The sequence below is a fragment of the Benincasa hispida genome, chromosome 4, assembly GCF_009727055.1.
Source record: "Benincasa hispida cultivar B227 chromosome 4, ASM972705v1, whole genome shotgun sequence".
Lineage (NCBI taxonomy): Eukaryota > Viridiplantae > Streptophyta > Magnoliopsida > Cucurbitales > Cucurbitaceae > Benincasa > Benincasa hispida.
Genome location: NC_052352.1, coordinates 67334628 through 67349077, shown reverse-complemented (window position 1 = coordinate 67349077; position 14450 = coordinate 67334628). Strand labels below are relative to the sequence as shown.

At 31.2% G+C, this 14450-nt stretch overlaps 2 protein-coding genes across 6 annotated transcripts; both read right to left on the bottom strand.

Annotated features, from left to right (window-relative positions):
- Positions 1-7392: 7392 nt before the first annotated feature.
- On the bottom strand, positions 7393-8222 carry LOC120076468 (zinc finger protein 6-like). The gene has a single exon (XM_039030310.1). It carries the CDS (start codon positions 7971-7973, stop codon positions 7473-7475), a length of 501 nt encoding a protein of 166 aa, XP_038886238.1. The 5' UTR covers positions 7974-8222; the 3' UTR covers positions 7393-7472.
- A 1888-nt stretch (positions 8223-10110) lies between these two features.
- On the bottom strand, positions 10111-14403 carry LOC120075231. Of its 5 annotated transcripts, none has more exons than XR_005481238.1 (5): positions 13047-13263; positions 12341-12401; positions 12068-12260; positions 10435-10562; positions 10111-10341 (listed from the first exon to the last, which is right to left on the bottom strand). XR_005481238.1 is itself a non-coding variant. In XM_039028442.1 (4 exons), exons 1-4 carry the CDS (start codon positions 13158-13160, stop codon positions 10520-10522), a joined length of 411 nt encoding a protein of 136 aa, XP_038884370.1. In that variant the 5' UTR covers positions 13161-13263; the 3' UTR covers positions 10111-10519. The 5 variants fall into 5 exon arrangements, 2 of the variants coding, with proteins under 2 accessions (XP_038884370.1, XP_038884371.1); XR_005481239.1 differs by having other exon boundaries at positions 12083-12260; positions 13047-13260; XR_005481240.1 differs by adding an exon at positions 14389-14403 and having other exon boundaries at positions 10111-10562; positions 12083-12260; positions 12341-13267.
- Between the last annotated feature and the right edge of the window lie 47 nt (positions 14404-14450).

Sequence of the window (14450 nt, the reverse complement as noted above, 5' to 3'; positions counted from 1 at the left end):
ATCCTGACTGTATTGAAAATGCCTTTTTGGCACTGCTTTGACGCCTTCTAGACACGACTTCAAAGTCGATGTCCATGGCATAATTTTCTGCAATCATGGGAGATGGTGCAGAAGAATGAGAGATGTGCTATTTGCCCTTTGAAATACTAGCCTTGGAAGGGCTAGCCAGAACGCTCTGTGTCAGGGAGGCCGCCTTGGTGGCTGAGGATGGCCGGGAGGTTCTATGAGCTTTTAGGGGTTTTTGAGGGAGATATTTTTTAGGAGGTTGTTCCCTTGAGAGGTGTTCTTTACTTAGATAATTTGCAAGAGAGTTTTCTGTGCCTTTTATAAGCTTAATTTTGAAATCAAAGCAGGATAAGATTGCCTACCATCTTGTAAAGATTTGCTTTGAAACTAGATTCTTCACATCCTTTTCAAAGATGTATTCACTGGCCTTTGAATCCGTTCGCACCAGAAAATCTTTGTTGATAAGATCTGAGATGATAATCCTTTCTCAGAAACATGAAAAAGGTATAGTTAAGTAAAGAAGGGTGTGCCCAGAATAACTTCCTCCGATAGGTCTTTGACTAAAAGAAATGTGTTAACAAAATACACATCTCCTTTGCAAATATACGCTTTTGGCAACTTATAATTAATGTGAAGTCTCTGGTTGTTGGCTCCTCTCAGAACTTCCATTGTTTTTTCAAAATACCTTGAGGGTATTAATCCTTCTTGGATGACGTTTTGGTTTGTTCCAAAATCCAGTAAGGCAACTACTTCAAACTTGAAATCCTGGACCTTAATGGTGACCTTAGATAGCCATTTTTTTTATTGTAGACTTTACTTATATAGTTGATTCCTCTATATCATCTCTTTGGACTCCTGAAGTTTCTCTTGGGGTAATCGTTTTTGCTGATTGCTATTGGAAATCACTGAATGCATTTTCTAGGATCGACAGTCGTTGCTTATTGATGGTGACTTCCCTTTTGAGTTTCTTGACTTCCATGTGGAGGTCAAAAGCCTTTATGGGTTCTTGGAATGACTCGTTATTGACCCGATTGAGTATTTCTTGAAAGGAATATTGAATTGGCTCCAAGACTTGAGACTTCATATTTTGGCCTTCTAGAGACTCTCGAAGTTTTAGGAGGACCATTTTCCAAGATATTTCATCAGGAATCTCTTCTATTAGATCAAGTAGGTGCTCCTGGTCTCTTGTTAAAACATTGATACATCCTGTGCAAGGAACAACCTCTTCTGAAAATTGAGAGGAATTGGAAGAATATCCTTCAGAAGAGGAATCTTCAATAACTTCATTAATTAGTCCCTCGGAAGATGATTCTTCTGAAATAGAAATTTTATCTTTAGAACGGATGGCAAAGAGAAGAGATTGTTTTAGGTCATTGTCAATCTCTAGACTGTTGATTTTTTATTTTTTTTTATCAAGGGGCATTTATTAGCATAGTGACCCTGTTTGTTGCATTGGAAACAAACGGTCATTTCTTTTTACAATACTTCTTGTTTCTATTGTATTACTTCCTCTTCCGGGGTTTTTCTTCATCTTTCATTCTTCGTCCTTTGCTTTAGGATTTCTTAGAAGATTTCTTCTTTGTTTTTTAAGGCGGTAGATCTTGTTCAACGCCGTATTGTTTGCAGAAAGTCCCTAATTCCTTTCGATAATCTGCATCTTTGATGATTCTTTGATTATGCTTGTTGTCTTTACAAAGACTTAAGCATAGTGCTTGAATGTTACTGGTAATGTCTCCATAGGTGAGAGAGTTCCAATTGATTTCATTTCCTTCGAAGATCTCAGACATCTTCTGATAAAAGTTTTCGGTAATATAAGGAGGTAATTCTTCTACAAATTTTCGTTTCTAGATTTCGTCTCTGCAGGATGTAAGGTTATAAAGTCGCGCCATAAAAACATCCTTGTACCATTTGAAATCACTTATCTTTCTACAACGCATCTTGAGAAGTGCTTCAGTAGCTTGACTACTGTAGATGACTGTTCGTCCTACAAAGTGTTTCATTGTAGTGTATACCAATAAGTTAACCATATCTGGTTCATTTTGCATTATCCCCATTGGGGCTATTCTTGCTCTTGGATTTCCTTCTTGCTTTACCGTAACTGTCTTTGTGGCAGTTAGGATGGTCTACCTTTCTTGTTCAGAAAGTTGATTGTGCCACCAGTTCATCAGATTTCCTATGAATCCTGAAACCAGAATGTGAGCAGTTCTTAGAACAGTTTTTCTAGTGCTGTAGGCGGTAGCAGCTAAAAGCATTTCTTGGAAAATATTCATCATTTGTTGATCGGAACATCCGTCAATGTTCCAGCGTATAACAGAGGTTCCATCATAAGTCTTTTAATCTGGACGAAAATCATCCCATCCTAGATCTGGAGGAGAGGGTTTTGCATAATGATTCTTCATATTTGTGCTATAAGAGACAACATGAAGGATTTTTGTATAAGATGTAGAAGTCCCTTTAGACTCTTTTATCATATTAGAAACTTTGGAGACTTTGGTCTTCTTTGAAGAGTCTGCTTCTCCTTTGTCAATCTTGAATACTGACAATTTCTTATTGATCTCAGCTAGAAGTTCCTCTGGATTGCCTTTCAGATCTTCAATGGGAAAGGTATTTGGTTGGAAGATTGGTTGGTTTGGATCAATCTTTGGTATGCCCTTAAGGCTTGAACTTGAGGTAGCTTTTTTATCCTTTATTTTCTCAACTGTCTGGAGAGGATCGTTAGCATTTTGTTTGAGTAATTCAGGTTATGTTGGATGTTTTTCATTTCTCGTACTTCAAATTTTGAGACTTTCTCTTCATCGATGGTTTTGTATATAGAGGATACCATCTTGATGGCTGGGACTATCAGGTGAGAAAAATAGGATTCTTCCTCAGGCAGATAGTCTGCAATTATCTCTTTTCCATTAATCGTAATCCAAGTGGGGCTTTGTTTGAGAGTGAGATAGTGACGTTTTGCTGCTTCATCTCTTTCTTTCATTATTTTGAAGAAATCTTTTTTCATAATGAAAGCTCCTCTGGCCTCCTTTGGTTAAGATATATAGAGATCTATGTATTGACTGTACTTTCACTTATATCTTTGCTCAGGAGTCTCATAAGTCGATAGTACGTTAATTTGATTGTAAATTGGTTCTGATCTCCTTTCCATGTCGGATTGAGTAGAAGATAAAGAACCTTCATTCCTTTCAGACTGAATGTCTGGAATCGATCTCTCAAAATCTACGGACGTTCCCATTGACCTAGATCTGAAGATAGATTTGGAAGTGTTACTAGTTGGCCGCATTTCGAAAGAAATGCTTGGCCTACTACTCATAATTTCTTGAATCCTAGGATATCTTGGTTCTGAATAGAATTGAACTTCAACATCCCCGTTATGATGTTCTGTGATCGTAGAATCTTCACTTTGTTTTGTAACAGGGGTATTCGCTCATGGAATTCTCCAAACGGGATTCTATGTGAATTCACTCCATTGTAGAAGCTTTGGGACAGTCATAGAGGATTTCTCAATATTGACTTCCATAAGCATGGTGCTTCCTTTAGGAGATATTCCCAAAGCTCTCGACGATACATTTGTATGCATTAGCTTGAAATATACATGATAGCAGACGGTAAACAGGAGGGACCCGTCCCTTAATTTGAGGCCTTGAGAATGGACATAGAGGCTGAGGGCATCTCGGAGATTTGTGTCTTGAAGGGAAACAATAAATCCCGATTTGCACGTGAAGTAAACTGGTCTTCTTTCAAGGTTAGATTGAACAATTCCTAGAATAGAGTGTGAGAATCGAAGATGTCTCTTATCTCTGAGGGCAAGATAGACTGGAACATCTAATCCTTCTCTAAATAGAGGTTTATAGGCCACTTGAATACATCAGATGTGTAAATATTTGAATCTATCTATGGCTTGCTCTATAGATTCTCTTGGAAGAAGGCTGATTTCGTTAAACTCATCCTTCATTGCGAGATTTTTCTCGATGATGACAATGAGGTCAGTTTGAGAGAAATTGAAGTTGTTGATCTTATAGATTAGTTTTGGATCCAACTTAGGAATGGTTCAATTTTTGAGATGATCTTCAACCTTAGCAATTTCTGCTTCAGCTGAATTGTATTTTTGAATGATACTTAAAGGATCATACATACTTTGAGGTTCTTTGGATTGTGAGAAAGAGGCAGTGTTATCGAGGATCGTTTGGGAGTGAGAAATCTTAGAGAGTAATTTGGAAAGCATGGGGAGAGAGAGAGTGAACCTTGGGAAGCAATTTGTCAAAACTTTCTTTAAAGGTGTGATGAAAGTAATGACATTAAGCTAACATTGAAACAAATTAGAATCGTTAATCGATCGATCTTTAATCTTTGTAAGACTTAAACGTATCCATCACATTTTACGATAATTTTTATTCCGCCATCAAGGTTAACCACGCCTTCTTTCGGATAGAATACAAATTAATCACTAAATATGATATATCCTTTAGCCTTTCAAGGATAAGAGAGACTTTTGATTCAAATTTCTTGGAATATTAGATGACTAAAAGTCATACCTTTGAAGAAAATCTTAACTTTCATGCTTCATTTCCTCAAAAGCTCCAGAGAGAGACTACCCCATAGAGAATATTTATTTTAATAAATCAACAATAATCTATTAAAATATTTAATTAACTTTTTTATAATAAAAATTTATTAAAAATGGAACTATTTTTGTACATAAATTATTAATTTATAACCCAACAATATCTTAAATATATTTAATTAGTAAAGTAGGATTAGTTAAATTTAGTTACTATAAAGCTCCATTTTTTTCAATAATAATAATTTGTTACTTTATTTGTTTTAATAATCAAGTAAATCAATCTCAATAAATAATTACTTGATTATTAAAACCAATAAAGTAACAAATTATTATTATTGAAAAAAAAAAGAATTTTATAGTAACTAAGTTTAACTAATCCTACTTTACTAGTTAAGTATATTTAAGATATTGTTGGCTTATAAATTAATAATTTATGTATAAAATAATTCCACTTTTAATAAATTTTTATTATAAAAAAAGTTAATTAAATATTTTAATAAATTATTGTTGATTTATTAAAATAAATATTTATATTATTTTTGTTAAATTAATAAAAAAATAATTAATTAACTAACTACATTCAAAGTGAAATTATATATAAAATGAAATACAGATGAAGAGGAAAAAAGAGAAAACCCATAATTTTAGGGAATAAAAAACCATTGTTTGTGGGAAACGAGGATGTTTGTGAATAGTTTATTCTTAGGTAAATAGTTAAAAACTGTGAAACAGACATAAAATTTTGATGTTTGTCTAATTTCCATGTAGAAAATCCTCCAACCAAATGACCCCTTAGGCCATTTTGATAACAATTTAGGTGTCGTTTGGTAATTTTTTTTTGTTTTTTAAAAATTAAGTCTACAAACTCCTCTTTCGCCTCTAGATTTCTTTATTTGTTAATTACTTTCTACATATGTTTTTTAAAACCAAGCTAAAATTAGAAAACTAAAAAGTAGTTTTTATTTTTAGAATTTGGCTAAGAATTATACTATTGTGCTTAAGAAGAGATGCAAACCAGTGTAATAAAATGAGAAGAAATAGGCCTAACTTTCAAAATAAATAAATAAAGACTCTTGTTTGGTAACTATTTAGTTTTTGGTTTTTAGTTTTTAGTTTTTAAAAATTAAGTCTATTTCCTTCTCATTTCTTACAATAATTTGCATATTTCTTAAGTACAATGGTTAAATTCTTAGTCGAATTCTAAAAACAAAAACAACTTTTCAAAAGATATTTTTTTAGTCTTCAAAATTTGGAATGATTTTTCAAACCATTGATAAAAAGAAGATAATAATGGAAGAAATTTGGAGGTGTAAGTAGTGTCTTTAAGCTTAATTTTTTTAAAAAAAATAAAAAATAAATAACTAAATGGTTACCAAATGGGGCTTTAGTTTTTAATTTTTAAAAATTAAGTCTATTTCCTCTCACTTTTTTACACTGATTGGAATCTTACCCGGATTGAATTCGTAGTCAAATTTCAAATAATAATAATAATAAAAAATAAAGCATGTTTGCGATTCCTTCTACTTCTATCTTTCTTGATTTGATATGTATTTTTTACAAATGTTTTAAAAGATCAAGTAAAAAATTGAAAACAAAAAAGTGGTTTCTTAAAAGTTTTTTTTTTTTTTTTTTTTTTTTGAGATTTAACTAAGACTTCAACTTTTGTATTTAAAGATGCAAATCAATGTAAGAAAATTGAGAGGAAATAAACTTAATTTCAAAAATAAAATGGTTATTAAACGAGACTTTATTTATTTTTTTTTAGTTGTCAAATATTGGTTTTGTTTTTTAAAATATTGATAAAAAGTAGATAACAATAGAAAAGATTTACGGATAAATTGAGTAGTTATAGGGTTAATTTTCAAGGGGAAAAAAAAAGGACCAAAACCGAAAATTTCATGTTACTAGTCAAGTTTCAGAATAGATATAGTTTTCTTATTATTATTTTTTGATAGATATAGTTTTGTGTTAAATTATTAATAAAAATATTTTGTTTTGTAAATTGAAAAAATTAAAATATAATATCAAAAAGTTGAATCACTAAAAAAAAAAAAAACTATTTGAAAGTTTTGAAATTAGAACGAAAAAGGAAGTTCCCGTTTGGCTACTATTTCGTTTTTCATTTTTTGAATTTTGAAAATAAAGTCTATTTCTTTCTATTTCTTACAAAATTTGCATATTTCTTAAATACAATGACTGGATTCTTAGCCTTTTTTTTAAAAAAAAAAAAAAGAGAAAAAGTTCTCAAAGCTACTCCTTTTTAGTTTTCAAATTTTAGCTTGGTTTTTTAAACTATCAATAAAAAGTAGATAACAAAGGAAAATTTTTAGTAGTGTAAGTAGTGTCTATAGGCTTAATTTTTAAAAATAAAAACCCAAAAACTAACTCCGTGTTTGGTAACTATTTGGTTTTCTCTGTTTTTGTTTTCTAAAATTAAGCATATTTCATCAACATTTTTTACAATGATTTATATCTTTTATAAGTAGAATGGTCGAATTTTTAATCAAATTCCAAAAACAAAACTACTTTTTTTAGTTCTTAAAATTTGACCTAATTTTTTGAACCATCGGTAAAAAATAGATAAAAAAAAAAAAGAAGATATTTTAAAGTAAAAATAGTGTATATGAACTTAATTAAGAAAATAAAAAATAAAAAAAATAATTATCCAATGAAGTTTAAATAGTCATAAACTCAAATAAATATAGAATCTGATCCGAGCGGGCGGGGAAGCAGTATATGAGTAAAGGTACGACAACCTTTCTCTTCTTTAAATTGTTTAAAATTTTTTGTCTGAACTCAAGTAGAGAAAATTCAAGTTCTTTTCATGCAAAAAAAAAAAAAAAAAAAAAAAAGGAAAGAAAGTTCAACAATATTATACACTGTGGGCCGTAATCGAGAAAAGCCCAAGTCAAGGCTTACCAGGCCCAAGACTAAGCTGTAAATCCAGGCCCAAACTCCAACCGGAAACATCTTCATCTCCTACCACTCCGATCACCCCCGTAAGATCTCCGGCCTGCCGCCGAACCTCTTGGGACAACAGCGGCCGCGACATAGCATAAATCATTTCCGCCGTCGATGGAGGACCACCCACCACCGCCGGCAGCGGCGGGGGCGGAAAGGACGACGACAGCCAGTTCTGCACGTGCAGAGCTGTGATGTAATTCCGATGACAAGATTTCATTTGAGCGCTCTTTAAAAGCTGTCTTTCTTCTCTATGGGCGTTTTGATGGCCGCCCAAAGCTTGCGAATTGGAAAATTCTCTGCAACAATACTGGCACTCGAACTTTGGGGCATGGGGATTTTCAGATTCCGGCCACTCCATCGCCGGCGGCGGCTTTGTAACATTTGAAACTGTTTTTTTCTCTTTTGAGATGTTGAAACCAAAAAGCTTCAGACGAGACTTAGGCATGTTAGAGAGAGAGGAGATAGAGAGAAGGGTAAGATTAGAAACTTAGAAGAAAGAATTAGTAGAGAAAAACCAGTTCAAAAGAGTAATTAGTAATTAATTAATTTCAAAAGTGCCAAATTTTCAACTTGATTTGCAAAAATAGACAGTTTTAAAGAAGTTTCATGTTTTAAATCTCAAGTATGCTCTTTAGTCATAGAAATATTGTTTTAAAATACAACTAATTAATGAAGGAAATTTGGCTACACATGAGATCACCCAACTTTTTTTTTTTTTTTTTTTTGGGACAAACTCCAACTTACTTTAAGATATGTATATATTTTTTTAGATTAAAATATTTTTGTTCTTATACTTCAAATTTGGTTCACTTTTAGATTTTATACTTTCAAATGTCCAATTTTTGTCTCAATACATTCAAATAAATTTTAAATTTAATCAATTCATTACTTTTTATTTTTAAGTAAAATCTTCACTATAAATTTTGAAACATATTCACATATTGTGTTTCATTGTACAAAAATTATTATGATTATTAAATCAATTTCGATAAAAATTTACTTCGAGAGACTAAATTTAAGGGGAGATTTTTAAAAATAGAAAAATAAGAAAAACTATTTACATAAAATAACGAAATTTAAATATTCTTTGGTAGAGGCTGATAGCCTATCAGAGTGTATGATAAAAACTTATATCATTGATAGATGCTAATAGAAATCTATTAATGTTTTTTTTCTTTCTATTTTTTCTATCTATGAAAATTTTCCAAATTTAAGATTTACTGAAAGTACACCCAACTAAAATTATAAACTTGAATGTATATGGATTAAAATTGAATAAATTTCAAAGGGAATGATATTTTAACCTATTTTTAATAATCAATTTGTCCGATGATAATGTCATCTTTTAACAAATATTTATTTATGTATCAAGTGACGGTAAGATAAGAACTAATAGGCGCGTGTTTGTCGGAAATGACCATGTCATTCCAATGGATTAGCTTATCGTTGTTAAGTTGTTGGATTTGAGGTGTTCAAAGTTTTAATAGATTTCTTCCAAGTTAGAGCCAACTCACTCATGCCAATAGTTTTTATTTGTCAGGAAAATATATTCAAACTTCAAATATATTCTCTTTTTTTTCACACTCTATGCAATGATATGATATCAAAATTTCAATTTTATGATTATCCGCAAATATATCAGTAAAATGTTAACATCCACAAAAAATTATACGAAATTATATAAATTAATAATTTATATTTTTCTCTCAATTTAAGTTGTGGGTCAAGTTATTTATTATTATTATTATATGAGATCTTGTTATTAATGTATAGCTCTCCACATTGAGAATGGAAAATAATTCCACACCCAAAAATAAACATTTAAGTATTATAATACCAAAATTAATTAATTTTCAAGAACGTGATTATTTATTTAAACTATTTTGATAAAATTGATTTAAAATACACTTTGAAATATTTTTAAAGTCTATTTTAAGTATTTACCAAACATTTCAATTTTCTAAAAAAACTTATTTTCGAAATTAAATATTTTAAAAGTTAAATCAAAATGTTATATAACTTGACAGAAAAGAAAATTTAGTTGTGTAATAGAACCAATCAGGAAATTGTCAAACAACGTTTGTTTTTTTGGTTGACTGACGTTGCAGTTGATTAGTTTAATAGATAAAATCTATCACAAATCTTAACAACTCCATTTGATTTGATCATAGGTTCTTTTTTTCTTGTCTTTGGGACAAAAATCCCTGCATGCTTCCAACCTAAATTTTTCTAATATAAGTCCTGACTTTCATTGACTAACTAGATAAGTTTTCTTCGTATGGAGTTTGATGTTTTTTAAATTAAGTTTGAAGATTTTATTAGTGAATTTAGAAACTAATTTATCTGCTCGATTTTGTAGTTTAGTTCGAGAATTTTGAATCATGGTCCGAAAAAAAAAAAGTGATCCAAAAAAAATGTTGTATGTGCTACTTTACTTCAATCATTTGCTCGCTTTCTTATGTCATTTATCTTTCATGGTATGCCAAATAACTAACATTTGTCAATTAAACACGTCACACTCATGATTTAGTGAGCAGTTTTAACAGCAAAAAGAAGCAACATAAAATCAAAATTCACAGTTCAAAAACATAATTTAGACACATTATCATTCAAGTTGAAGGATAAACTTACAATACAACCTTACAAAAAATGGTTCTCTAAGCAGTGTTAAATCATCTTGAAATGTAGTAGTTTTATGTTCGAATGCAGACAACATCATACCTAGAGGCAATTCACAAGAATTTGTTACAGTTTCTCTATCTTTAGTCTAGTCTTTGTCATCCACATTGTGTAAGTTTTCACATAATTCAGGTCTGTAAGATCAATAATGAGCAGATATAAGTATAAAACTGAGTGAATAAGTGGCCATTCAACACATTATTTGATCCATCACCCATAATACAAACCTTTCGAGCCGTATCATTCCATTTCCAAAACCCAATCCAGCACTACAGCACTTGGCAGCTGCGTTCCACCTATATGTATATATTTTTACATGTTTGCCTTCCTCTCCCATGGTTCCTTGGTGTCAAGCCTGAACATATAAATAACACCAGAGAAAAATTTATAGAAGATATATGAGACAACAGATGCGTTCATGTCTATTTTATATTTACCATATAAATTCTCCAATTTTTTGTTTGAAAAAGTAACTAAAACTTCATTAACAGCCGGAGAGGACACGAATGACATCCTATGGGTATTAAAGACAACATAGGATTCTATTTCAAAACCAATTAGCAAAAAAAGGAGTGGCCCATCTATCTTATTTTGAATTCAAGTAGCCCATCTAACTTATAAAGATTGTGAAATCCCTTTATTCAACGTGGGATTCTTAACATAACCCTTCAAGATGGCCTCTCTGAGTTCACCATTCTTAGATCGGATCCCAATTCTTTTTGGTTGTGAATCGAATTTTCCAATTTCTTGTTCTGAAAAAGTAACTAAAACTTCATTAATGGCCAGAGAGGACATAAATAGCATGTCAAGAGGAGGAGAGATGGGATATCTTTCCAGTCAGGGCGATAAAGAAAACTTCCCTCAAGTTGAGTAACTACAAAAGAGCTTATGGTGTAGTTAGAGGCAATTCACAAAAAGATGATTATCAGTGATTGAAAGGCTCGTATGGTGTAGTTCTCTTTATTTTGAGGGGTGCCCTCTACCCGGCCCTTGGGTTGTTCTTGTTATCTTCTGGTATATACTCCTATTGTTTTTTTCCCCTTTTTCGTATATGTACCTCTCGTTTCTCATAGATTTTTTTTTTTTTTTTTTTTTTTTTTAAAAAAAAAAAAACCTACAAAAGAGCTTATGGATCACACCCGAGCTAGAGGCCATATACAATATTAACTCCCATAACTAATGAAAATTCCTAATCACATATCCAGCACTCTGACTTTTATCCTTTAGGATGTCTTATCCTCTTTTTCATATTCTTTTTCGTTACTCAAGAGTTTCTTTCTTATCAAAATATGAAATGAGGTAGATTTCCGAAAGCATCATAATAATTATGTTTTATCTGTAATCTCGTCTAGGGACTTACCAGCAACAGCACATTATTATCTGGCTTTTTGGACAAATGAATGACTCAGAAACTACAAATCCAAATATAAAAATTTATATTGGAAATTTTATTTTGATCGGAGATATAGTATTTATAAAAATAATGATGTTTATATATTTACACTGTTTTTTCAAACATTGGAAATATAACATATTAAGAGATGACCGTCCTTTGGAAACACAAAAATTGGAACATACCGACACTTGAGAATCTTTTAATACTACAAATAATAGTACTCTTGACCTATAGGTCTAGTCCATTCTCGTAACTCTTTCTGGATCTACCTAATCAAATCCATCCACATTAGGATTAATCTTTATAGGTTGATAATGTTTCATAGACATGCCCTCTGAAACAAGATTTGACTGAGGTTCCCATCAGTTTGGACTACCTTGAATACTACAGACACTCATGTGTGGGTATGTGTGAGCGTGTGTATGTATATAATGTACCAAAATGTGCGTATATATATAATGTACCATAATATCTCATACCCCCAATGTAACTTGTGTAGCTTTTTGGATGGAAACGTAGTTTTTGTCTTGTCTTGCTGAACATGGGAGCTCTTTTCCCCAAAATCAACCTCAGAATTGGAAAGTCTCGAGTAATCAGCTTCATTAACTTCATCATTGGTATTCAGATGTTTGATTTGAGATTTTCCAGTCGCATCCACTTTTCCAACAAAGACTTCAAAATTAAAACATAAACCTTCAACAAAAAACTACACCACAATACCAATGAACTGGAAAAACCTTTTGTATTCTTTCTTTTCTTTGACCTTGATTTAATCTGAAGTCGCCTCCTTTGAAGCTCCTGTCATATTAAATTGATAGTATAAAGAGTAATGATAGCAATAGGGAAAGTACATCGAGGGACAAACATTAAAATTAACAAAACCATAAGTAATCAGAAAATTGACGAAGCAAATGCTGCAGGGAGCCAAAGAAAGTAGCCATTAAAACGTTGCTAAGAAAGTGAAAGCTACAGTTCCTATTCAACCAATCATGTAGGCCCCTCGGGTAACTATTTTATTTGTGGTTTTTGCCTATTTTCTCTCAATTTTTTTATCATCCTTTTAAAAAAAAATTGATTCTTAGCTAAATTCTAAAAACAAAAGCAGATTCTAAAAATATTTTTTCTAGTTTTCAAAAAACTTAACTTGATTTTTGAAAACAAAGTAAATGATTAACCAAAGAAAATGGGTGCTTAATTTTCAAAAACCAAAAACTAAAAACCGCGTAGTTACTAAATGGGCCATGGCCTTCTAATATTTACAATTGGTTTTCCAACCACCATAGTGATTGGATACAGAAACACCTTTCACAATTTCACTACCAAGAAGTTTCTTTCTTTCTTTCCCCTCCCGTCTTGATGTTAGATAAGAAGCATTATAATGAATGATGACATTGAACTAAACCCTAAACCCAAATTCGAACGGAAATCAAGGAAAAAGAGCACCTGAAATTTAGAGAGTTGCTCGTTGGTGACTCTTTTAGGCTTGAAATTTGGTTGTAAAGATGGGGCTGACGCACTTGCCAAGCCTCTCAACTCGTCTTCTTCACCATCCTCCATTTTCGCCACTGTTTAATTAACTCGGCCTTCTTCCGATGACCCAGAACTGCTCTCCGTCCCCCCTTTCGTGTTTTATTGATTTATTCTCTTAAATTGCACTCTTTTCTCTATTATTTTGTAGGGGATTTTCAAAAATAAAAAATAAAAAATAATTATTTATCTAAAATAGTAAAATTTTAAAATTCTTTTTGATAAAGACGGATTGAAACTTCTAGCTGAATGTATCAATGACAAAAATTGACAGAAATTTATAACTGATATTATGTGATAGATAATGATAGAAATCAATAAATGTTATTTTGCTATTTCTATAAATATTTTGATAATTTTTTCTCTTTAAAATCTTTTCTTATTTTTATTTAAAATATATAGGAAAGTTGGACCTCTATTCTTCTTCTTTTTAGTATTGTTAATCAATTTTAAAATAGATTGAATTTTTTTTAGATCAGTTTGTCAGAGATTAAGCAAAAAATTTAAGATATTTGAAACTAAATCGAAAAATATTAAAATATTAAACATGTACTTTGGCAGATTATCCTCTCCCATACTATTAAAAGAAAATTATACCTCTGGAAATAAATCCAATGGAACCCGGTCTCCTCTCCTCGAAGGAAAAGAACAAAGACATCTGGTAGAATTTATGAAATATTTTTCAATTTCTTTAAAAATTGGGTTACGATGAACGATCTCGCTCACTTTCGACCGTTATAAGATCCCATGGATCATAATCTATAATTGACTCAATCACATCCATTTATCTAATTTCTTTCTATTTATCTTATTATTGACTTTGAACTTGAGACTCATTTTTTTTTTTTTTTTATGGTTCGATTAAGATATAGATTATATCGTGGTCAATCATACAAGGTTCAAAATAATGAAATGGTGAATTAATTCGTAAAGAAGACAAATTTATTGGGTTGATTATTTTATCACTATCTCTAATAGCTAAAGAGCTTATTAAAGTAGTAGTCAAAATATTATTTTGGTTCTAATATTTGAAGTTTGTTTAAAAGTCTCTCTATTCCTTCCATGGTTCTATTTTAATTTGTGTATTTTTAATAAATATTGAATTTAATCCTTTAGTGCTGTTTTCTTTTTAAAAAATTATTTTATACCAAAGACTAAATTGAACAAACTTAATAGTAATAGTATAACACGAACATGATATTCTAATCTAAAATTAATTTTAATAAATCCCCTTTTAAACAGAAAGCCTCAAGCTTACGTGGCGGGCAGTGGCGTCATCTGACCGGATGACCCAGTCATCGGCAGCCGCATCTTCCTCCA

Coding starts and splice junctions, on each gene's coding strand:
- LOC120076468 (XM_039030310.1), bottom strand. CDS start 7,973: ATGCCTAAGTCTCGTCTGAAGCTTTTTGGTTTCAACATCTCAAAAGAG.
- LOC120075231 (XM_039028442.1), bottom strand. CDS start 13,160: ATGGAGGATGGTGAAGAAGACGAGTTGAGAGGCTTGGCAAGTGCGTCA. Junction 12,402..13,046: donor AGCAACTCTCTAAATTTCAG/GTGCTCTTTTTC, acceptor TTAATATGACAG/GAGCTTCAAAGGAGGCGACT. Junction 12,261..12,340: donor GAAAAGAAAGAATACAAAAG/GTTTTTCCAGTT, acceptor TTGTTGGAAAAG/TGGATGCGACTGGAAAATCT.